Source organism: Henckelia pumila, chromosome 4 (assembly GCF_033568475.1).
Source record: "Henckelia pumila isolate YLH828 chromosome 4, ASM3356847v2, whole genome shotgun sequence".
Taxonomy (NCBI): Eukaryota; Viridiplantae; Streptophyta; class Magnoliopsida; order Lamiales; family Gesneriaceae; genus Henckelia; species Henckelia pumila.
This window is the reverse complement of record NC_133123.1, coordinates 71,386,140-71,411,880: the sequence shown is the minus strand read 5'-3', so window position 1 is coordinate 71,411,880 and position 25,741 is coordinate 71,386,140. Positions and strand designations below refer to the sequence as shown.

General features: G+C 39.9%; 1 protein-coding gene, 1 long non-coding RNA gene and 4 other non-coding genes across 6 annotated transcripts in view; 5 read left to right on the top strand and 1 right to left on the bottom strand.

The window, feature by feature from the left end:
* The window catches only part of TRNAP-UGG (transfer RNA proline (anticodon UGG)), a 72-nt gene extending 52 nt beyond the window's left edge, over window positions 1–20 (top strand). The window contains exon 1 of the tRNA in view: window positions 1–20. This exon is cut by the window's left edge and continues 52 nt beyond it. This is a non-coding gene — a tRNA (tRNA-Pro).
* LOC140866274 (uncharacterized) overlaps window positions 1–2,793 on the bottom strand; it is a 10,309-nt gene extending 7,516 nt beyond the window's left edge. Inside the window, exon 1 of the long non-coding RNA XR_012144839.1 lies at window positions 2,608–2,793. This is a non-coding gene — a long non-coding RNA (uncharacterized lncRNA). The remainder of the gene's footprint in view (window positions 1–2,607) is intronic.
* TRNAP-UGG (transfer RNA proline (anticodon UGG)) lies at window positions 323–394 on the top strand. The gene has a single exon. It is a non-coding gene; the product is annotated as a tRNA-Pro (tRNA).
* Window positions 814–885, top strand: TRNAP-UGG (transfer RNA proline (anticodon UGG)). The gene has a single exon. It is a non-coding gene; the product is annotated as a tRNA-Pro (tRNA).
* On the top strand, window positions 1,881–1,952 carry TRNAP-UGG (transfer RNA proline (anticodon UGG)). Its single transcript has one exon. It is a non-coding gene; the product is annotated as a tRNA-Pro (tRNA).
* Window positions 2,794–15,470: 12,677 nt separating the features above from the next.
* LOC140861195 (uncharacterized) lies at window positions 15,471–18,053 on the top strand. The gene has a single exon (XM_073264202.1). It carries the CDS (start codon window positions 15,471–15,473, stop codon window positions 18,051–18,053), a length of 2,583 nt encoding a protein of 860 aa, XP_073120303.1.
* Window positions 18,054–25,741: the final 7,688 nt, after the last annotated feature.

Sequence of the window (25,741 nt, the reverse complement as noted above, 5' to 3'; positions counted from 1 at the left end):
TTCGATTCTCGGAATGCCCCTCAATTTTTTTGTATCAACCAACCTTCACTGATAAAGTTTGATTCTTTACGATTAACTTTTTTTGGTCCAAGATCTCAATATTAGTTTGAAGACATCGACTTTCAGTGGCAAATGTGGTATCTTTTGTATTAATTTTTTACTCTTCACAACATTTAAAATATTCTAGCGAAACATCAGACCTACAGAGATAATGATGTTCAAAGCACCCAAGTCAACTTCATCTCCCATCTATGTGTACCTAGATTCACACTTAGGCCATAATTCATGAAAAAGTGAACATACAAACTGATAACAAACATCAGGGCATTTGGTCTAGTGGTATGATTCTCGCTTTGGGTGCGAGAGGTCCCAAGTTCGATTCTCGGAATGCCCCTCGAATTTTTCGTATCAACCAACCTTCACTTCACTGATAAAGTTTGACCCTTCACAATGTACTTATTTTTGGTCCAAGACCTCAATATTAGTCGATGTCGGAAATCGGAATGCCCCTCGTATTTTTCGTATCAACCAACCTTCACTGATAAAGTTTGATCCATCACAATTTACTTATTTTTGGTCCAAGACCTCAATATTATTTGAAGACATCGACTTTCAGTGGCAAAACGTGATATCTTTTGTATTAATTTTTCACATTTCACAACATTTAAAATATTCTAGTGAAACATCACACCTACATAGTGAATGATGTTCAAAGCAACCAAGTCAACTTCATCTCCTATCTATATGTACCTAGATTCACAGCTAGACCATAATTCATGATATAGTGAAAATACAGACTGATAATAAACAACAGGGTATTTGGTCTAGTGGTATGATTCTCGCTTTGGGTGCGAGAGGTCCCGAGTTCGATTCTCGGAATGCCCCTCATGCTTTTTTGTATCCACCGACCTTCACTGTTAAAGTTTGATCATTTACAATTTACTTATTCTTGGCCGGGACCCCAATATTAGTTTCAAGACATTGACTTTCAGTGGTAAAATGTGATATCTTTTGTATTTATTTTTTTTACTTTTCACAACATTATATTCAAGCAAGCCTCTTAACCCCAGCACAGAATATCCCACATTCCTCCATGATCTCCTCTAATAATTTTAAAATACTATTAAAAATAAAGACACACCTACACAATCAGACATAAATAAATAAACAAACAAGCTGCTTGTTCAATAATTCCAAGAATAAACGAGTCTGAGACAACAGACAATAAATAGCTTCTATAATAGCTAAATAAACCTCAAAAAACTTTAACCACACAGCTATCACATAAAACTCAGCACTACTATGAGCAGGGAATGAACATCAATAGACTGATATACCAAGCAAACTCTATATGGCTTCGAGCTAACTTTATTACACCACTGGCATATAATTTCACCTCATATAGCTGGTTCTACCTGAAACTTGCTCCGTGAAAGCAGAGATATAGTATATCAGGAAAAAAACTCGAAATTTCTGATCCTCCCAACTCAATAAAAATGAAATGAACAACAGAATCACGTGAACCAAAAGTAAGAGATACAGACAATCAGATCTTATTCTCAGAACTAAGCAAAAAGTTTTCCTAGCAGATAGAAGCGAACATTATCCTGATTCATATCACAGCTATCCATATGTCAAAGCCTAGTGAATTTTAAAAATACATACATGTTCAAGAATGTAGCAGTGTTCCATTAGTTTCATATAGAATCTTTTTGCGGAGCTTGCCATGCCAATATTATAAAATGCAACATCAAACCTAGAGAGATAATGCTGTTCAAAGCACCCAAGTCAACTCCATTCTCCCATCTACACCTATCTAGATTCGCACTAAGACCATAATCATAAAAAAAAAGTGAAAATATAGACACAGCCTAAACAACAGGCATTTGGTCTAGTGGTATGATTCTCGCTTTGGGTGCGAGAGGTCCTGAGTTCGATTCTCGGAATGCCCCTCTTTTTTTGTATCTATCAACCTTCACTAATAAAGTTTGAGTCTTTACAATTACTGATTTTTGTCCCAGGGCCTCAAGATTAATTTCAAGGCATTGACTTTCAGTGGCAAAATATGATTTCTACCAACCTTCACTGATAAAGTTTGATACTTCACAATTTACTTATTTTTGGTCTAGGACCTCAATATTGGCTTCAAGACATTGACTTTTAGTGGCAAAATGTGATATCTTTCGTATTAAATTTCTACTTTTCACAACATTTAAATATTCAAGCAATCTCCTTAACCCTAGCACAGAATACCCCACATTCATCCATGATCTCTTCTCTCATAATTTTAAAATACTATAAAAAATAAATAAACACCTACACAAATAGACATAAATAATAAATAATAATAATAAATAAACAAACAAGCAGATTGTTCAATAATTCCAAGAATAAACGAGTCTCAGACAACAGCCAATAAATTAGCTTGTAATCAACGCAATAATAGCTGCAGAAATTAAATAAACCAGAAAAAATTCAAGCACACAGCTATTCATATAAAACTCAGCACTAATACGAGCAGGAATTGAACATCGAGTGAATGATATCCCAAGCAAACTCTGTACGGCTTCAAGCCAACATTATCACACTACTAGCATATAATTTTACCTCACAGCAGGTTCTTCCTGAAACTTGCTCCGCGAAACAAGAAACAGCAATTTATTTATTTATGAAAGAAAAATATGAAAAATCGCACAGAGAACAGACGTGAAATATTCTGCGGACTGTTCCAACTTCCGAAGTGTTCCAAGTTCCAACACCGAATTGGGAAATTACTAGTTGGTAGATTAAATAAATATTTTTAAGTGCAACAGAGCATTTTCCAAGTACATCGATAATGTTTATATTTTTTAAAAAACAATAATAAAAATAAAAATCTATGAGACTTTGACAACAAATTATTTAGTCAGCATATTTCATACTTCCTGCATATTATTCTATATTTTAATTGAGCCTACTTGGCATAATATATATAGAATAATACCCGACCATTCTAACTTGGACCGATTTCATTAATCAGTTTTCATGATCCATTCATTTTTAAGGACAAAATTATCGATATTTACAATTCCATATAATGTTTAATATGGAAAGAAAACAAAATTCTATCACAACAAAGATTAACATTCAATAAGATACACATTATCTTAATCTTAATCCATGTCGTCTTGTATAAGGGCATGTTCAAGGGGCGAGGACCCACTTCCTCTCCTCACCCCTTCAAGGGGCGAGGACATCGCACGAGGAGTTTTGCGATGATGTAGGCGAGGCCTGCGCGGAGACCCTCCGCCGCGTGATGACCCGCCTGCAATCTTGTTTTTTTTATTATTATTTATTATTTTGTTTTTAAAATTCAATGTCCAGATTAATTGACCCTTTAAATTATAAAAAATAATTATAAAATTATAAAATTAATGATAAAAAAATTAATTTGATTTGAAAAATAATTTATTTTATTATTGGTAATTTGTTTTAATTATTTTTAATTATTTTAATTTTGTGCATTTCCTAATTTTTTGTAATATTAAAATTTTAATTATGTGTAATTTTAATTTTTTTTAATTGTACAAATTTATTTTGTATTTCAATAAAAATATATTTAATAAAATAAAAAATTAATAGTTCAACATTCTCTCTACAACATCATGTCACCCTCGTAGAACCAAGCAATGAAGTCTTCATCGCTGATATCATCATGCAATGAAGTTATCAATTTCATCTCACCAACATCATCTCACCATTGAACATGCTCTAAGTTTAGATTACTATCACTCTCGATACAATATATATATATATATATATATATATGTATATATATTTACATTTCAAATTACAGTTTAACTCATCGACAATTATTACAACTACAATATCACTCGTATCTGAATATAAATCAAATTAATTTTAAAAAATTGTATAAACACGTAATGCGTCGATATACTAGTACTTATATACTATGTTCTAAAAAAACGCTAGGCGGGCGCCGACCCACCGCCTAGCGCTTAGCGCCTAAGCGGTTTTTTTTAAAGTTTAAATAACAAATACCTTGATATTCATGAATTTTATTATAAAATATAATTTTTATATCCTATGTTTTTTAGTTTTTGTACGAGACTCTTATAAAATTTTAACAATGATGATGATGATGATGATGATGATGATGATGATGAGAACAACAATATAGATATTAATAGATATAAAGTCTTCATACGTAATATGAATTTAATTTTAAATTTGACTTTCTTTTCTGCGATTTTTCGTTCATTCTGTGTTTGTTTCTTGCGCCGCGTATCTCTTGTTTAGTTTTTTATTTTTAATTTTTTTAATAATAAATAGTAACCGCCTAGGCGTATTTCTAACCGTTTAGGCGGAAGATTAGGCGGGCGGTGCCTAGAGGAATAGCCTAGCATGAAAGCGAGACGGTGGGCAACAACCTACCTAAGCGTCACCTATTAGAACACTGATTATATATAAAGAATTATATATAAAGAATATGACTATTAGAAAAAGATGACACCATCTATTTTGCCAAAATTGCCCTGATATGGTATAGATATTATAATTTTATTTTTATCTTTATTTTTAATTTTTTATTTTGAAATTTCAAATTGCAGTTTAGTCTCTCGATAATTTTTAAAATTATGATATTACTCATATTTGAATATAAATCAAATTAATTAAAAAAAATTATTTTACAAACATAGAATACGTATATCAATACACTAGTTATTATATAAAACAATTGAGTGTAAAAAAAATTGTTAGATATTTTTATGTGATTTGTTTCAAGTTTCAAATACCCTTAATAAGCTTTGAAATCATTTTTTTTTTGTAAGAGGTAAAATGTCTAATTTATATATTTGCCTTCATAATCTAAGAGAGAGATAGAGTTAAAAAAATAAATTTCGAGAACAAAATGACTAATTTGTGGGAATTGTTTAACTTTTTTTACTCTTGTCAAATAATTATTTTTCAAAAATTTAATACTGTCTTGCTTCGTGTGCATATTCCACTACAGAAAAAATTAAAAATAGCCACCATTTTTCAAAAACCGTGGCAAATAATTGGAACGTTTTTTAAAAAACCGTTGAATAATTTGAAAATAGCCACCGATTTTAAAAAAGCGTCGCATAATTTGAAAATGGCCATGGTTTTTAAAAAACCGTGGCTAATATTTGCAACTATTTGTGCAAATCGTGGCTAATAACCACGGTTTGCACACACGGTGGATAAATTTAGCCACGATTTGCTAAAAATGTGGCTGATACCCACGGTTTTTTAAAATCGTGGGTAAATCTAACCATAGTTTTATAAAACCATGGGTAATTAGCCACGAATTATAAAAAACCGTGGTTATCAGCCATATTTTTAAAACACTATGGTTATTTACCCACAATTTTGTGAAATCATGGCTAAATTAACCACGTTTAGAAAAATTGTGGCTAACAATAGTCACGGTTTTTCCAAAACCGTGGTTAATTTTGACACGATTTATAAAAATCGTGACTATTTGTCCACGATTTTTCAACTGTGGCGAAAATAATATCTCGATAATTTTTAAAACTATGACTCATATTTGGATAAATCAAATTAATTAAAAAAATATTTTATAAACACACAACATGTGCATCGATACATTATCTATTCCTATATATTATGTAAGATCCCCTTATAGTGTGGTCTCTTAGAGTGCCCATTAAAATAATACATAAATAAAAACAAAAAACAAACACACAACCACTTTCTTTCACTATCTCATTTTTTCCCTCAATTATGATTTTTTCTTCTTTTTTCCATCTAACTATTTTTTTTTTTATTTTCTCACCAATTTTTGTATTTAATATATAATATAATAATTTTATTTGGCAGTTTTATTTGAAATATAAATTTATTATAAAAACGAATTATTAGCACGCAATGCGTGCAACAAAGTGGACAAATTATTATAAAGCAATAGAGTGTTAAAAAAACTGTTAGATACTTTTATGCGATTTGTTTCAAATACCCTTAATAAGCTTTGAAAATGATTTTGTTTTATAAGAGATGGAATTTCTAATTCTATATTAGCCTTCATAATATAAGAGTGTGTTTATTTGGCTTGATAACCCCAATCTCATCCATTGTTTATTTTTTAAAAAAATTAATTCTTTTCAAATCTCAAAGCCCATCATTCAACCTTATTTCATGAGATATATCATCCTTAATTATATATGGTATAACATATCATGAACAATAATTGTGGAAAATATATCTACAGAAATCATAATCTACCCTCCTTTAATTCATTTGTTTCCTTCCCAATTTCTTTCTCTTTTTTATAACTCACTTTATTAATTTTAACTATTTTAAAACAATACATATTTTTATACTCAATAATTTTGATACGTGAAAATGACTCAATTGTGAATCAATAATAATTTACAATATTAAAAAAAATAATCAAATCCAAATTATATATGAATACACAATTAAACATAAGATTATTTAACATAGGTGGAGGGTAAAACTGTAATTCGTCTAATCAATCATTGTTTCAATCCCAAAATTAATAACTCAAAGTATACATGTTATTGTTTATCCATCATTATTTCATATCCTTCAAAATTATTTTAATAGTCTTAGTATGATTTGTCACATGCAATCTTATCTCACCAAGTAAACGCAAAAGATAAATTTCGAGAACAAAATGACCAATTTGTGGGAATTGTTTAAGATTTTTTTACTCTTATCAAAAAATTATTATTTTTTAATTTAATATTGTTTTGCTTCGTGTGCATGAATACTAGTTTCGATAATTATTCAAATAAATATAAGAATAATATCTAAAATTTTCTGGTTGTAATATAATATATATATATATAGGGATAATTATTTTAAAATCCCTAAACCTAAACATAAATTTCTCCTAACTCCCTACATTCAAATTTTTTAGTTTGCACTCCCTAGTGGTCCCCAATTTTGATTAAACAAGTATTTAACTAATCTTTTATACTTTGACATTGTTTTACCTATCAAACCAGTTCATGTCATGAAGAACTATTTGTTGCGCAAGGTTTCCAGCCTATATACTTTAGATTAGGGTCCAACATGCTTCCGTAAAGTAAATCAAATTTAAATATCTCTTTGACCATAATGTCGTCGGGTCATACCTGCCGAGTTTTACGAAGTGCTCCTCACACTCCAACCACGCAGTCGCAACAGATGGTTTCTGCACAAGCTCCTTCAACGACACCCAGCACAGCCTTAATTCGTTTTCTACCTTAAGGCGTATGGTATATAAATTTAATTATAAAATATGAACATGAAAGAACAAGAGACTTTAGAAAAATTATTCAGACATAATATTATTACATAAATCAACTCCTTTGAAGAGGAGAAGACAACTTGTTTAGCTACTCATAGTAGCCTCGTTCTTGAAATACATAAACGAAAACTTATTACAATAGAAAGAGAAATATTACAACAATTTTATTCGTAAGAAAACTGAAGGGAATGATCGATGTCTTCAGCTTCCTCAAATGCCTGTATTTATAGTTGTAGTTCCACTCGTTTCACCGAGAAACTTCAGGGAATCTTACAGTTGTCTTGTATTTCTTTATGCCATTATTGATGGCATCTTTTACTAGTGGAGGAGGCAGCTGTCTTGAATTTTTTATGTCATTATTGATGGCATCTTTTACTAGTGGAGGAATCACATGTCTACCACTTTTTTTTGGCTTTATTCTCCTCACATGCCTGCTTTATTGTTGTCGGGGCATCTTTTGCTTTTGAAGTAGACCCCTGTGAAAACGCATCTTTGGTGGTCCTTGTCCACCTTTCCTTGTCTCGAAAAAATCCTTTCGATCCGTTCGGGGTCTAAAGGTTTTTCCAAACTCTGGCTCCTTCTGATTTGGGCATTCTGGGCAGATATTCTCTGACCATCGTCCAATATGAGCCATGTTACAAAATTTTCGGCGAGTTTCTTTACTCCCCAGCAGCTTGTTGTTCCACAAAAGATTTCTCTTCTTTTCGAAGAGTTCTTCCGCAAATGCTGTAGTTTTTCCTGTCATTGTGTTCAACAGGAACGATCCGTTCACAGAATTCTGATAAAATTTGAATGGAAACTTGACTTTGTCCATCTCAGTAAGACAGACCCAAATACCCCATGCCCTTCTGGTTGAGATCTCATTTTCCCCGAAAGTGGACACCAAGGGTATTTCTTCAGTTTTAGGATCCTTGATAAATTTATGACTGTTTATATCAGGTCTCCTCAGCTTGATAAAATGAAAGGGTTCGTGTGATCCTTTCACTGTTGGTTCTGGAGCTGCACTGAAAAAATATAACTCAAGCACATCTCCTCTGGACAAATGATCATTATTTGCCCATGTTTCTTGGACTGCTTCCTGAATCCATTTTGGTAACTGTGATATCTCCAAAAAGCTTGGTGACGTTGTATAAACTGAGGCCAAAGCCCCAAATTCATACCAGAGTTTTACATCTTTAGGATTGACATTGTTTTTTAGCCAAACCCTTGGATATATTCCTGCAACATCAACCCTGCAAGTGTTCGGGTTGATTTCGTTCCTTGTATTCAATTTCTCCCACTTCTGTTGATAAACCTGGAATGAAGAAATAATAGATGGATTAGTATCAATCTTAGATTTGCCCTTGTCAGTGTTGGGCCTAAGATTGATCTCTTCCTCTTTTACCCCAGAGGCGGAGGGTTGACTTGATGAGTTATCCTCATCAATTGTTGCTTCATCCAGATCATCAAAGGCTGATGATAGATTAGCTCTTGTTTCTTGAGTTTTAGATTCCTCAACATCTTGTTTCACAACCGGTGGTTGTATTTCTTGTTCTTGTAAAACCAATGGTTTTAGTATATCTTGTTTATGAGAAACCAATGGTTTCTCTATAGCCTTCACAATTGGTCCTTGAATAGCAGCCCATAGTTGTGTTTGAGCTTGCATACATCCTGTAATTTGATTAGATACTTTGATCCGATCAGCTTGTTGTAAACCTGCCGTCCATATCAGCATTAATGGCTAACTGGTTGAACTCGTTTTGAAGCAACCCAAGGTGTTCCCTGAGATGCCTCTGCATTTTTAGGATGGAATCCACGTCACTGCCTTCCATCTCTTGTTAAAAAATCTGCAAGAATATTTTCATGAGATTTAATAATAACAATATCAAAAATATAATTTTGACATAATGCTTGTCATCTTAATAACCTAGCTTTCTCAGGTTTAGATTCAATCTTATTCTTTAGGAAAGCTTTTACCTGGGTGTTATCAACCTTCAGAGTGAATTTTTTAGCAAGTAAAAATAATGGCCATTTTTCAAAAGCCCTTTTAACCGCATAAAATTCCTTCTCGTTGATATGCCATCTAATGGCCTCAGATTCTGAAAAAAGACCGCTACAGTATCTGCATGGTATTTCCCCATCTGGAGTGATTTTGGTAAGGACTGCCGCCCACCAATCGTCGCTGGCATTCGTAAATAATACCAGATCATCTTCATCTACGGGTATAGCCATTTTTGGGAGATTCTTACATATCTCTTTTAATTGGTTTATCCCTTTAGTATGGTCATCGGTCCATATAAACCTAGTATCCTTTTTTAACAAAGGACTGAACACCTTTCTGTACATTGCTAGATTGTTAATGAACATCCCTGCAAAATTAACTACTCCAAAAAAACTCTGGAGTTGTTTTACATCTTTGAGTTTATCTGGAAAATTCTTTACCTTTTCCACAATATGGGGTTGTAGAATTATTTCAGTTTCATCAATCTCAATACCGAGAAATTCAATTTTCCTTGTTGCTATGACTGCTTTCTTTTCAGATAACACCAGTCCTTCTTGTTTACAAATTTTAGAGAAAATCTCTAAGTGTTTAACGTGTTCGTCTATATTTTTTGATGCTATAAGAATATCATCAATATAAACAAACATAAAGTTGAAATAATCTTTAAAAAGGTTATCCATCTTTCTTTGAAATATCTGGGGTGCATTAGCCAATCCCATAGGCATAACTTCCCAAATATAGTGTCCTTGTGGAGTAGAGAAGGCTGTGAATTTCTTACTGCCTTCTTTCATTCTTATCTGGTAGAATCCAGACTTACAATCAAATTTTGAGAACACTCTAGCATTTCATACACAGCTAATTAGATGTTCTCTACTAGGTATGAAGTACCCGCCAAACTCCAGGATTTTATTAATACCTTGGTAGTTAATAACTAACCTGGGTTTCCCTCTTTTTATTTCACCATGATTTCTGACCAGAAAACCTGGGCTACTATATGGTGAAACTCCTTCTTTGATTAGACCAAGGTCCAAATGTTTCTTGATAATCATTCTCATATCCCTTTGATCTGTTATGTTCATCGGAATAGGCTTATATCTGACGAATTCATACTCTTTGCCTTCCTTTAGAGTAAGACTGGCTTTGAGTTGATTTCTATCCCACCATGCCAAAGGATGCTCATTATAACTTTCTTTGAGCCTCTTTTTGACATCTTCAAGGGATATCTTATTATCTAACTCTATATCTCTATGATTTAGAGTTACCTTGAGAAGCTCCATATCCTCTGTTTGGAGTTCTTGTTCTATTGTTATTTTCAACATGGTTTCTCCAAACCTTCTTGGATCTTTCATTTTTGGGTGAAAAAGTTGTCCCTTATCACCACGCTTGCTGCGAAATATTATCGGCAATTGTCGATAAAAAGCAACTTTGAGTCTTTGAACGATAATTTTATGATCACAAATTGTAGTGAACATAAGTCTTCTTGACTCATTGTCTTGTGTGTACTTCTTAAACATTTGTAAGAAGTTATTTCCTAACAGGATATCAGCTCCTGTATCATGGAAATAGATTGGTGGTGTCTTTACCTTGTACCAAGGTGTCTGACCTGCTCCTCCTATAAGGATCTCTGCTTGTTTTATTCCTTTGCAAAGAATTAAAATTCTTCGAGAGAAATCTCGTCCAGCAATTTTCGGCAAATATTCTTCACATTTTTCAGGGAAGACTCCTCTTTTTGCTGTACAAATTCCTGCTCCCGAATCAATATAAGCTGCAAAGTATTCAGCCTTATATTGTTCATACAACATCTCTATCGGAATGTATATGGAGAAAGGACTTGTTGTCATTTTTTAAAGGGATTACTAAATGGCCCTGCCATTTTTAACAGACTGTGTTGTAACTCAGTAATCCGATTAAGACTATTCACCTTTAATCTTCCTAAGGCTTCAGAGGTAGAGTATGGTTACTCCTTTCTACTTCTTCAATGCGATCTAGTAAATCATGTTCATGACTTACTAATTTCAACAGCTGCTTCTTCCTCTGTTTGTAAACAGAGTTCTCGAATCTGATTAAGGGATTGTCCCTTATCCAATTCTCTTGGTTTTTCATCTCGTAGAATTCTTATTGAATCCTCCAAGTCTTTTCTTCTGCCATGAACTCTATTCCTTTTTCAAGGCGTTTCCATGGTTTATGGTCCTCCAGAAACTCTAGGCCAAGAATGAGCTGATCCACTTCTTTTCCTGGAATTCCACATATTTGAACTTCCAATTCTCCAATATTTATCAATCCTTGGTAAGTTCCTTTTTCATGTTGTTCCAAATAGTAAATCGAGTTACAAGGGAACTGGTTCCGATGACTTGTAATATCGAATACTATTTTCACTTATTTCCATCCTTCTGGAGATCTAAGTTTTCCTATTATAGAAAACTCTTTTTCTTCTGGTGGAATTTTTTGAATAGGAGATTTGTCCCATCTCCTACTTTTCATTCGGTTTCCTTGAAAAGATAACCTTCGAGGTTCTATTTTAAGGTCTCTGTATAGAACCAGTCTGTCTTGAATTTGAATGTCTGTTTCCTGAATTAAAGGAAACTCGATTCTTTCTGGGTATATTGCATGAGCAACTTTCCCAAAGATCTCTGGAATTTCAATGAACTCATTTCTAATAAATAATTCAGAATGATGAGTATTAGAAAGAGCATATGAAATTTGATATGTAATAGAATATGGTCTATTACCTTCCTTCATTAGTCTCTTTTCCTTGAAGTTTTGATGCAACGTCAAGGATCGACTAAAGTCCCTGTCAGCTAAATTGTAGGCTATTCTTGGATAGATAACTCCTACAATTTTTCCTGCACAAAGATTTCCTGAGATAGTACCCAGGACATCATCTTGAATATTTCCCATTCTTTTATCGCATACTACGATATCTATGGGTGAATCTATTCCTTCTTTAAAAGTTGCATTGATCATTATTTGGATTGCTCCAATATGAATCCAAGACATCGTCCTTGCTACCTCACCTTTCAACTTTTGCAATTCCTCTCTTATTTCTTCAAAAGGAATTAACTGCATCTCTATTTGATTACTTGTTAACTCCATGGGGATTGCCATTTCCCTTTTGGATACTTTATAAATCAAATTATGTCTTCTTTGTCTAAGCCCTAGGTTGCCCAAGACTTTCTATTTGTCCTGCCAAAAATCCCTGGTACTTTTGTAACATTGGATTTTCTCTCATAATCCTTTGGACCATATTATGAGATATCATGGTTTGGCTAAAGAATCCAGCCAAACTTTCATGTGTTTCATGCCGAAACACTTCTTCTTTATTCTGATTCTGATTCTGATCCATCCTCAGAATCTTCTTGACTAAACAATATCTCTTCTTCGTATATGCTTTCATCTGAGAGGATATCCTCAAATTGATATACTTGGACTAGATCTTGAAAGAATACCGCATCATCCTTATCTGGTGTTGCTTCAAAGAGTTTAACTCCTTTTTTCTCGTTTTGTGGACAATTTGTAGATATATGTCCTCTTGCTCCACATGTCCAGCAGTTGCAATCCTTGAAACTTTCACTTGCTCTTGTATGAGTTCTTCTGAAAGTTCTTCTTGATGGTGTTCTTCCCCTGCTTTGTGATGAACTTGTTACTGGGGATGTTCTTGTAGGTCCACTTCTTCTTTCTGACCTATAAGATCTGGCCTTTTGTTTGGACCAAAATGTTCTTGGTTTCTAAGAACTTCTCATTCTTTTATTATAGGGATTACTTCTGAATTTATTCCTTTTAAATCCCTGTGATCTGTTTCCAATGATCGTTGGAAGATCATTATCTTTACAACATAAAGGTGTATGTTTATTTATACCCCTTATTTTCTTGTAGTTCTTCTGTAATGCTGCCATATGGCACCATTCTGCCAATTTTCCTTTCAAAAAGGACGCGCGTCTTGCCAAAGTGTCAAGATGACCTGGAACGTATTCTTTAATCAGCATTTCTCTCCAGGGACTTGGCATTTTTGCGAAAAATAGCTGAATAGCTACATTTTCCTCGACTCCTGAATTCCATCTATATTTAGTGAATAACATAATGTATTCATCAACTAAACAGATATCATGTAACTCGAGGCTATACAGAGCTTGAGTATATCTTCTCTTTTTCTCTGTATCTTGATTGTTGAAATAGTCTACCCCTATGAATTGTGCTTTAAATAGGGTGGCCATTCTTTCTCCAATTTCGCTGAGGGATTCTCCTGCTAAGATTGATTCCTTCGTATCTAGCATAGTCATCTCCCAAGCAATCTTGACAGATCTCATTAGACTCATTTCTAGAAGTTTAATGAATCCTTCTTTATTGAGATCTAATGTCCCGGCTGCAATTCTCATAGCTGACGTCCAATCATCTATAAGATCTTCTCTGTTTTTGAAGTCCAAAACATCAAGGTTTAACATAACCCCGTAAGGATGTATTGGATCTAAAACAGTTTTTCCGTAAGGAGTTTGATGGAGTGAGATTTTACTCCTTCTTGATCTGGTTCCTGCTGGATGTGAATTTTCTCCAACCTGAAACTCACTATGTGGTTCTTCTGTTTTAACCGCATATCTTGGGGGATTCCCTATGGGTTGTTCACCCTCAAGGGAGTTCATTTTTAGATCTACTACTTTGAGATTCGCAAAAGAATCCGCGAGATCTTGTAGATCCTCAAGATTTAATCTCTCTAAAGTAGTAATCAGATAGTGTTTTTCTCTGATACTGCTTTTATAAGATTAATCATCCTTTCATCATCAGTTAAAGGTTTTTGAACCATTTTGGTTTTACCTTTCTGATGTAACAAAGGTTCGGTACCAAACGAGAGTGGTAACCTTCCTCCTGTATTTCCTTTTCTAGAACCTGAAGTTTGTTCTAGATTTGTGATTTTAGTTTGAAGATCCTTTAGGGTTACAAGAATTTCTTCTTGTTTCTTAAGGATTTCTTCAATCTGCCGAGGTATTTCATACAGCTGATTGTTGTAATATTGTACCGTCTTTTGAATTTCTCTAAGATCTCCGGAGAGTTTAGAGGAATCTGGGGTAATTTCTAAAAATTGAGAGTTAGAAATCATGAGATACCATTTTTAAGTCTGAGTTAACGAATAATATTAAGTCTGAATATTTAACCTAAAGTTCTGATACCATTTTTTGCACATAATTCTTTGTTTCAAAATAAGCATTAAAACATGAGATATAAGCACAGAGATCTTTAGATATAAGTATAAAACCTTCAGATCTAAGCACAAAACAACTCATATTGAGTACAAGAATTAAATATTAAAATAATCAAGTTTTGTGGTCCTTAGGGAGTGCAAAGAAAAAATCTTTAAGGGAGGGAGTTGGGAGAAAGAAAGGTTTGGGTTTGGGGATTTATTCATAATCGACTCATATATATATATATATATATATATTTTACAAATAAAAACTAGTTAAGTAAAAATATTTAGGGTTCAATACTTTAAGATGCATTTTCATCCTTTAATAACTTTAAAAAAAATTCAAACCCGTCTTTCTACTTATTTAGACAATAAATAAATTCATTTTAAATCTATTATGATCACTGATGCCCCGGTAAGCCAGGGGTGCAGGGCCACGAATGCCCTGAAGTGGCAGGGCCGCATTAAGGCAGGCCAGAAGCCTCAGGAGCCCGGGAAACCAGGTCTGCAGGACCTAGATAAGGCCCGTGTTTTAGGGGCATGATCCCCACGATTATCATAAACCCTAGCTTTCCGGGTTCATCATACGTGACAGGCAAACGTGGGCAACTACCGCACCCACGATCCAGATCGTGGCCACTACCCTGGAATTGCGGAGTGACACTCTCACTCCAAGGCCTATAAATACCTGGTCACAGATATTTGTAGAGGTATGTTCATCTAAACTTCCAAAGCACTATACTCATTTCTCTAAAAATCCCACTCTATTTCTAAGTCTAACTTAAGCATCGGAGTGGCCCCGCCGGAAACCCCTCCGGCGCCCCACTAACGTGCTTTTTATTCCCTTCCTTGGTGTGCAGATCATCTTGATTAAGGAAGGACAGCTCATACATTACCTCCATTAGCCCGGTCACCACGTCAGGCCCACTTCACTACCCTGATAGACCGGGCCCTGGTTTTACAAAACCATCATCATTGGCGCCGTCTGTGGGAAAGCTTGTTCTATAGACGTAGATATGGCTTCTCATGATCAAACATCACCTGGAGACCACCAGCCAGGACGGAATATTACCATTCCCGTGGAGCAGTTCGAATCATATGTCCAAGATGTGATACGAAAGTCATTGATAGCTGCAAAGCAGCCACAATCAAAGGACATAACAGTGGAGGAAGAAGGGAATCAGGGTAATCCAAACCATACTGCCCAGGTTCGAGAAGGAGAAGAAGAAGAAAGCTCTTGGATGCACTCAATACAGCCGTTCATGGCGGATGAGTTGCATGAACTCAGGAGGAAGGTACAGAAGTTGGAGGAGGGAGGTTCCAAAATGGCTTGCCCTATCAAAATTCCGGGTTGCCCTTTTTCACAGGAGGTGATAGAGGAACCCTTGCCACTGAATTACAAGTCGGCAAAAATCCGGGAGTACGATGGGAGCACAGACCCAGAGGAGCACCTGGCTCGGTTTGAAAATGTAGCCATGTTACATTGCTATGGAGATAAGATCAAATGCAAAGTCTTCCTAACCACTTTGGTGGATTCTGCCCAAAGATGGTTTGAGAAGTTGGAGCCCCAGAGTGTTCAATCCTTTGCAGAATTCAAGCAAGTGTTTTTGCAGCACTTCGGCAGTAGCAAGAGGTATAGGAAAACTGCCTATAGCCTCTTTGAAGCAAAGCAGCCAGGAGAGGAGTCTCTACGAACCTATATCAAAAGGTTTAACAAAATTGCTTTGGAGGTCCCGACTTGTGCCCAGGAGACCAAGATCACGGCTTTCACTCAAAGTCTTCGGGAAGGGGAATTTTTCAAATCACTAGTGAAAAAAGCACCCCGGACCTTCGAAGATTTGCTGGCTCGGGCTGAAAAATACATTAACATGGAGGAAGCTCAGAGGCAGAAAAAGGAGGTGGCCCGGCGGGAGGGAGGCCGGGAACAAGGAAGAAGTAGAGAGAATCATGATCACATGGGGCGATTGTCCCGATATGCTCCGCACCGAGGGATCCGAGATAAGGCTGTTCATATGTGTGAAGAAAGGGTGGACACGCAGGCCCCTGTTTCTAAGGAGAAGCTCTTGAAGTACTGTTCACTTCATCAAGAGTGCACTCATGACACCAGTGAGTGCCGAACTCTGCAACAAAGACACCAACTGCCTTATTTTAGAGATGGTAGGCCGGTCCCAAAAAAGCCCCGAAGCGTGCCTTGGCTTCGGGGGTCACAGACATCGATTCCTCCCCGGGATGCCACCAGCTCTCGGGAAAAAGGGAAACAAGAAATGGATCATGCAAAAAAAGACAAAACATCTGGAGACGGGCCAGCCAAAGGTATCATTAACATGATATCGGGAGGATCTACGGACGAAGATTCCAACCGGGCTAGGAAGACCTGGAGTCGGAGGGAAAGTTTAGGGGTGGAGGAAGGAAGGCAGGGTGTGGGGCCAATCATCACATTTGGACCCCAAGACCTGGAGGGAGTAAACTTACCACATAATGACGCCTTGCTTATACAAGCTCGGATCGCCAATTATGATGTTCGAAGGGTGTTCGTTGACTCGGGAAGCTCAGTAAATGTCCTTTTTCAAGAAGCATTCGAGCAGATGGATTTGCAGGGTTATGAGTTGAGCCCGATAAAAACTGCCTTGTATGGTTTTTTCGGGCACACCGTCCAACCCCAAGGGAAAATGTTGCTGCCCATCACCTTGGGATCAGGAGATGATAAGAGGACGGTCATGACAAGATTCACATTAGTGGAAGCACCTTCTTCCTATAATGTCATCTTGGGTAGGCCGGCTATGAACTCTTTAAAAGCCGTAGCCTCAGCTTACCATCAAAAGATCAAATTCCCAGTGGGAGATAAGGTCGGAGAAGTCCGAGGAGATCATCCTTCCTCTCGAAAATGCTATGCCGAGACAGTGAAGATAGATTACAAGAGGGCAAGACAGAATGTAAAGGAAGGAGCCCTGGGGGGAAAAGAAGTCTGTTCTGTGGAGGAATCTAAAAGCGAGTATGAAGAGGTAGAGCTAGAGCTCGGGCAAACAGGGAAGTCTGTTAAAATAGCCCGGGATTTAGATGTATGGTTGATTGAAGCATTGAGAGGCTGCCTCATTCAGAATAAGGATGTGTTCGCCTGGGCTCAGGGTGATTTGGTGGGAGTTTCATCTCAGGTGGCAGAACACAAACTAAACATCAGCCCGGGTTCCCGACCTGTCTTACAAAAGAAGAGGCATTTTGGGGCCGAGAAGGATAAAGTGATAGCGGAGCAGGTTCAAGAGCTACTACGGGCCGGGCACATCAAGGAAATACAATTTCCTACTTGGTTGTCCAATGTAGTGCTAGTACCAAAGGCTACTGGGAAGTGGAGAATGTGTGTGGATTTTCGGGATTTAAATAAAGCTTGTCCCAAGGATTGCTATCCTTTACCCCGAATTGACCAGTTGGTGGACTCCACATCCGGGTGTGAGTTGCTGAGCTTCATGGATGCATACCAGGGCTATCATCAAATTCCTTTAGCCCTGGAAGATCAAGACAAAGTCAGCTTTGTCACCTCGGGAGGTACTTTCTGCTATGTAGTAATGCCATTTGGTTTGAAAAATGCAGGAGCTACGTATTAGCGGATGATGGACAGAGTGTTTCAGGAACAGGTGGGTCGAAATGTGGAGGTATATGTGGATGATATATTGGTGAAGTCCAGGACCCGGGATAGTTTCTTACCCGACTTGGAGGAAACCTTTGCGACAGTTCGGCGGTATGGGGTCAAATTGAACCCGGCCAAGTGTATGTTTGGGGTGAAAAGTGGCAAGTTTCTGGGGTTCATGGTAACTGAACGTGGGATAGAAGTCAACCCTGAAAAAGTGAAGCTGTTGCGAGAAATGCCTTCACCAATATCTATTAAGGAGGTACAGCGATTAACCGACCGGATTACAGCCCTGACTCGGTTTATAGCTCGATCAGCTCATCGCAGCTATCATTTTTTCCAAGTGTTGCGTAAAGCCCAGAGGTTTGGCTGGACTGAGCAATGCGAGCAGGCCTTTCAGGAGTTGAAGGAGCATCTGGCTAGCTTGCCTATCTTGGTTAAGCCGGAACCAGGGGAACGATTGTGGATATATCTGTCCACTACAGAAAAGGCGGTCAGCACTGTCTTGATAAAAGAGGAAAAGGGAGATCAGAGGCCTGTGTACTACGTCAGCCATGCTTTGAAGGGGGCGGAAGTTAGATATACGGAGATTGAGAAGATGGTCTTGGCTCTAGTAATAACGGCCCGGAAATTGAGACTTTATTTCTTGTCTCACCCGGTAACTGTTCTTACTAATAGCTTCTTGGGGCGCATTATGACTCACCCAGATGCCTCGGGGAGGCTCGTGAAATGGTCGGTGGAATTGGGAGAGTATGATATTGAGTACCAGCCGCGTAAGGCCATCAAAGCCCAGGCTTTATCTGATTTTTTGACAGAGGTGGCCACTTTTGGCCAAGAGGAAGTATGGAGGGTTTTTGTAGATGGAGCAAGTGGTGTTGGAGGCAGTGGTGTGGGGATCATCTTGATCTCACCTGCCCAAGAGAAGATTGAGATAGCCGTGAAGCTAGACTTCCAGGCCTCCAACAACGAAGTTGAATACGAGACTGTGATAGCTGGGATGCAACGAGCTCGGGAAGTCGAGGTAAGTCATATCATAATTTATTCTGACTCTCAGTTGGTTGTTCAACAAGTAAACAAAACCTTCTGTACCCGAGAGGAGAAATTGATAAAATATTGTAAGATGATTGAAGAGCTCGGGGCCAGTTTCAACACTTGGAGTATAGAGCAGATACCCCGGGAAGAAAATATGGAAGCAGACGCCTTGGCTAAAAGAGCGGCCGCTGGGGAAGGTGATAGTAGAGAATCCCTTATGCAAAGGGAAACGGTGGCTGCCATAGAAGCCCGGGAGCCGGTCCTCCAAGAAAACACATGGAAGGCCCCGATTATCAAGTACCTAACTTAGGGGAATCTCCCGGAGGACAAAGGACGAGCCCGGATCATACGAAGACAGGCAGCCAGGTTTGCTATCTTGGGAGGAAGCCTGTATAGGCATTCCTACCAGGGCCCTTTGCTCAAATGTTTGGGGGAAGGGGAAACCGAATATGTCTTGCGGGAAGTGCACGAGGGATGTTGTGGAAACCATGGAGGGTCTATGAGTCTAGTCCGAAGGGTGTTGCTGTCAGGATACTGGTGGCCCACTTTGCAGGCAGACGCATCCAAGATTGCCCGGTCTTGTGAAGGATGCCAGAGGTTCGGCAATATACAGCATAGCCCGGCAAGCAACTTGAATCCGATATGGGCATCCTGCCCCTTTGATCAATGGGGTCTGGACATAGTGGGACCTTTTCCACTAGCCCGGGCACAGAAGAAGTTCTTGTTGGTAGCTGTTGATTATTTTTCCAAGTGAGTGGAGGCAGAGCCTTTGGCGAAAATAACAGAGGCCGGGGTGATGAAGTTTTTATGGAAAAGCATAGTATGTCGATTTGGGCTACCGAGAAAGCTGGTCTCGGATAATGGCAGGCAATTTCAGGGGCAAAAATTGGCAGACTGGTGTGCCGAGATGGGCATTAAGCAGGTTTTCACCTCGGTCGCCTATCCTCAAAGTAACGGCCAAACAGAGGTAACCAATCGTACTATTGTTCGATCTTTACAGGCGCGATTGCATGGAATGGGGAAAGATTGGGTTGAAGAGATCCCGAGTTTGTTATGGGCCTATCGCACCACTCCACATACTGCAACACAAGAATCACCTTTTAGCCTGGTATATGGTTCGTGGCTATTTTGCCAGTAGAGATCGGACAGCCTTCAGCTTGGATTAAAGCATATGAGGACACAGACGAAGGATCCCGGGCACAAGAATTGGATCTCATTGAAGAGCGAAGGGAGAAGGCGGCTCGTAGAATGGAGGCCTACAGAGCTCGGGTGATGAGAGCCTATAATTAGAAGGTCAGGCCTCGGGAATTCCAGGAAGGAGAATTTGTGTTGAAAAGAGTTAATCCAGCAGGGGAAGTAGGGAAGCTAGATGCCCGATGGGAGGGACCATATAAGCTTATCAGAAATGTCGGTGCTAATACTTGGTACCTATAAGACGGCCAGGGACGCCCCCTCAAGCGACCATGGAATACTTTACATTTGAAGAAGTATTTTGTGTAATGTTTTGTATTCAATATTTTATTAATGAAGGAGTTTTATCATGAAAGAAGGATTTCCATTATATAAGCCCGGGAGGTTCCAGGCGTCGGCACCCATCTTAAGCCCAAGGCATATATAAGCCCTTGACATTATATAAGCCCGGGAGGTTCCAGGCCCCGGCACCCATCATAAGCCCAAGGCATATATAAGCCCTTGGCATTATATAAGCCCGGGAGGTTCCAGGCCCCGGCACCCATCATAAGCCCAAGGCATATATAAGCCCTTGGCATTATATAAGCCCGGGAGGTTCCAGGCCCTGGCACCCATCATAAGCCCAAGGCATATATAAGCCCTTGGCATTATATAAACCCGGGAGGTACCAGGCCCCGGCACCCATCATAAGCCCAAGGCATATATAAGCCCTTGGCATTATATAAGCCCGGGAGGTACCAGGCCCCGGCACCCATCTTAAGCCCAAGGCATATATAAGCCCTTGGCATTATATAAGCCCGGGCCAGGCCCCGGCACCCATCTTAAGCCCAAGGCATATATAAGCCCTTGGCATTATATAAGCCCGGGAGGTTCCAGGCCCCGGCACTCATCATAAGCCCAAGGCATATATAAGCCCTTGGCATTATATAAGCCCGGGAGGTACCAGGCCCCGGCACCCATCTTAAACCCAAGCCATATATAAGCCCTTGGCATTATATAAGCCCGGGAGGTTCCAGGCCCCGGCACCCATCTTAAGCCCAAGGCATATATAAGCCCTTGGCATTATATAAGCCCGGGAGGTTCCAGGCCCCGACACCCATCATAAGCCCAAGGCATATATAAGCCCTTGGCATTATATAAGCCCGGGAGGTTTCAGGCCCCGACACCCATCTTAAGCCCAAGGCATATATAAGCCCTTGGCATTATATAAGCCCGGGAGGTTCCAGGCCCCGGCACCCATCATAAGCCCAAGGCATATATAAGCCCTTGGCATTATATAAGCCCGGGAGGTACCAGGCCCCGGCACCCATCTTAAGCCCAAGGCATATATAAGCCCTTGGCATTATATAAGCCCGGGAGGTTCCAGGCCCCGGCACCCATCATAAGCCCAAGGCATATATAAGCCCTTGACATTATATAAGCCCGGGAGGTACCAGGCCCCGGCACCCATCTTAAGCCCAAGGCATATATAAGCCATTGGCATTATCTAAACCCGGGAGGTTCCAGGCCCCGGCACCCATCTTAAGCCCAAGGCATATATAAGCCCTTGGCATTACCTACTCTTTTATTTATATATAAGATATTAAATAATGGATAACAAGAACAGATGAGTTAAATTGACAAAGGATTACGAGAGGAGGGGCTCATACGGCCCAATTACAAATAATAATTCAAAGTGCGGGGTTATTAGAGGGACCGGCATCTGCAGTTGTCTGAGTCGGGGCAGCCTTCGCATTTTCAGCTCCTTAGGTGGCGGGGAGGGAGTCGATGGCCTTATCCATGTCGGGAAAATCTCTCTTGTCAGAAGACCATAGGCCAGCTTCCTCGAATTTCTCTCGGCATTTGTAAAATCCGACCTGGAAAAAGGTGTACGATCTGTCCACCACTGCCTCTTGAAACTCAGCAGAAGATAGGAAAGCTGCTTTGAGCTCTTCTTCTGACTTCAGGCGAGTTTCCAGAGCTGACACTGCTTTCTCCGCTTTATCTCTCGCACTGGCCTCTTCAGCTTGAGCCTCTATAGCTCGATTCTCAGCCGCCCTCAACTCAGCCGTAGTGGTGGCTAGAGCATCTCGAGCCTGCCCTAGATCAGCTTCAGAGCGGGCACGGTCTAGCTGAGCAGAGTGAAGACCTTGCTCGGCTGCCTCCAGGGCTGAACGGAGGCTAGACGCCGCTTGATCATGACTTTGTTGTGCCATCATCAAGTCCTGTTCCAGTTTTTTGATCAACTCCGCGGCAGCCCGAGACTTCTCAGCCTCTACGTGTGCCCGATCAGTCTCAATCCGACCAAATTTGGTCGCGTCTTCATAGCTGTCCACCAGCATATGCAGTCCCTGAAAGCAGAGGTATTAGAAATAGAAAACAGAACACGTTTGAGGCTAGGAGAAGTAAACTTACGAATATAACCCGGTTGGTGCCCTCGAAATACTTCACGTTCGGGTTTTGGTTGTAGAGGTGGAGCTGCTCCACAGAAGTCAAGAGGTCCTTCAGCATCCGTACTCCCCGGCCAGAGGCCCCGGCTTGGAATATATTTTCCCTCGCACCAAAGGGACTAGATCCCTGGGCAGCCTGGTAGAAGGGGGCCAAGGAGGGGAAAGAGGGAGAGGAAGGAGCCACCTCTTCTGGGTCACTAAGTATGACCATTTCTGGCTCCTCTATGGCCTTCCTCTTCCGCGTCAAAGGAGAGGAGGGACCGACAGCAGAAGGAGCCTGATCATTCGTCACCCCTGCCTCCACAGATGGAACTGGCAAGGGAACAGTAGAAGGTGAAGGAGCGGAGACCTCGGGGGTGACAATGGCAGTGGCAGCCTCCTGACCTAGGGCTTGTTGAGCCCTGCGTTCCTCCGCTAGTTGAAGGACTCGGGTCTTTCTAGCTGCCTCTGCAGTCCTGGCTTCTTCTTTTTCCCGGGCAGCTGCCTTTTCGGCTGCCCGTTTCTGAGCAAAGGCCTGCTTCATCAGTCGAGATTTTTTCTTCTTAGGCGGGGCTGGGGATGCTGCGCAAAAATGATAGAAATCGGTACATTAAAAACAGCATGTAAGAGAAGCAAATACATGGTAACAGTAAAGAATACCAGAGACTGGGGCCGAGTCATCATATGCATCAATAATCCGGTCAACCGGATCCGTTACCCGGGCACCCAGCCCGTAGTCATTCAAACTTTTTTCCTCCAGGAGAGGGGCTGAAGGAAACTTCTGGTTTTCCAATAGCTCTTGGGATCGGAGGTAGGGTTCCTCCAACTTATAATTTTTAGGGAGCTCGGGCTGAAGAGGAAGGGCTGTCAAGAATTGGGTAGGTCTGGTTCGGGCACCAGGGAGTTGAATATAAAAGAATCTTTCTTTCCATCCCTTCCAGGAGGAAGGGGTATCATCTAGAAACCGGGCATTCTGCCGGGCATTCAAAGAGAAAGCCATCTCAGTGAAACGGAAGGCATAATAGTAGTGAAAGATGAGAGGGGTGATGGCTAAGTTGTTCGCTTTGAAAATAACGTAAGTGGCAGCCATCATACGGAAGGCATTGGGATGAAATTGGTTCAAGGGAACCTTGTAAAAAAAAGCAATTTTGTAATAAAAGGGATGAATAGGGAAACGAAGCCCATTCCTGAGCTGTTCCCTGAAGAAGGTATAGAACCCCTCGGGCGGCCGGTCAGCCCGGCCTAGGGGCCCCGGAATGAGAATAGAGTACGCAGGAGGAATGTTACCCATAACCCTAAGTTCCTCTATGGATTCCGGGCATAGGGTACTGGTAAAGTGGGAGAACCAGGGACCTTCGGGGTTTGGTTTGGGCAAAGGTAGGAGAGGCCCAGAGTCGGAGATTTTAGCCTTACCCTTGTCCTTAGAAGGCCCGATTTTAGCCTTCTTCGGACGAGATGAGGAGGGGGCTACTGTGGATTGGACGTGGGAGGTAACAGGAGGGGGAGAATCGTGGCGTAAGGCCTCGGATTCTATATCAGAGGAGCCACGAACGTGGGCACCGGAGGTTGAAGATGTGAAATTTGACATGTTCAAGGGACAAGGAAACTTTAAGGTAAGATAGACAGAAAACTTACAGAAGAAAGCAAGCTTGCTACGCGGAGTCGCCGGAGCCGGAGAAGCTTAGAAGCAGGGAAGGAATACGTGAACAGGGAAAGTAAAGAAAAAGTGAAGAAAGAGGTTTAGTATTTATAGGCGAAGAGCTTTAATTCTGGCCGTAGATGAAAAGATGATCGAAGGGTAAGGGTGACCTTGGGAAGTTGAACCGGGCAGCGTAATGATGACGCGGGCAGTCGAAAGGATAGGTAACGTCCTCTGACACCTGCCCGTCTTTTCAAATTCTAGGGTTAACGTCAGCCTTATAACTTTTGGACATTAACGGGGGATACCCCAGGAAGGCCGTGGTAGCAAGGCCTTGAATAGCCAGGGGCAGGGCTGTAAGTCAGAACAACGAGTAAGACTCTAGCCCGACTATTTTTGGGATGAGTAGTGATGCCCCGGAGGGCAGGGACATAAAGAGTCAGGGATCACAGGATTGTATTAAAGCAAGGGTGGCGGGACTGTAAGTCAGGACAGCGAGTAAGACTCTAGCCCGACTATTTTTGGGATGAGTAGTGATGCCCCGGTAAGCCAGGGGTGCAGGGCCACGAATGCCCCGGAGTGGCAGGGCCGCATTAAGGCAGGCCAGAAGTCTCAGGAGCCCAGGAAACCAGGTCTGCAGGACTTAGATAAGGCCCGTGTTTTAGGGGCATGATCCCCACGATTATCATAAACCCGAGCTTTCCGGGTTCATCGTACGTGACAGGCAAACGTGGGCAACTACCGCACCCACGATCCATATCGTGGCCACTACCCTGGAATTGCGGAGTGACACTCTCACTCCAAGGCCTATAAATACCTGGTCACAGATATTTGTAGAGGTATGTTCATCTAAACTTCCAAAGCACTATACTCATTTCTCTAAAAAGCCCACTCTATTTCTAAGTCTAACTTAAGCATCGGAGTGGCCCCGCCGAAAACCCCTCCGGCGCCCCACTAACGTGCTTTTTATTTCCTTCTTTGGTGTGCAGATCATCTTGATTAAGGAAGGACAGCTCATACATTACCTCCATTAGTCCGGTCACCACGTCAGGCCCACTTCACTACCCTGATAGCCCGGACCTTGTTTTTACAAAACCATCATCAATCACTATAAATATAATGTAAATAAACAGAAGATGAATTTGAGTTTCTCAAATCTATTGATTTTAAACAACTTCACCAAATGCAACTGTATTGTGTATGCAAGGACAGTCACACGTGATAAAATATGCTATTAAAAAAATTCGGTTGAAAAGATCTTAAAGATGAATTTATGATTCGATCAATTCTAGCGTATGGACATACACATGTATGTTAGATTCAACGACTCGTCGTTTTTTACATATGTGACATGTTCCCGTGCAAACAAAATGTCAAATGAAGAAGCATCGACAA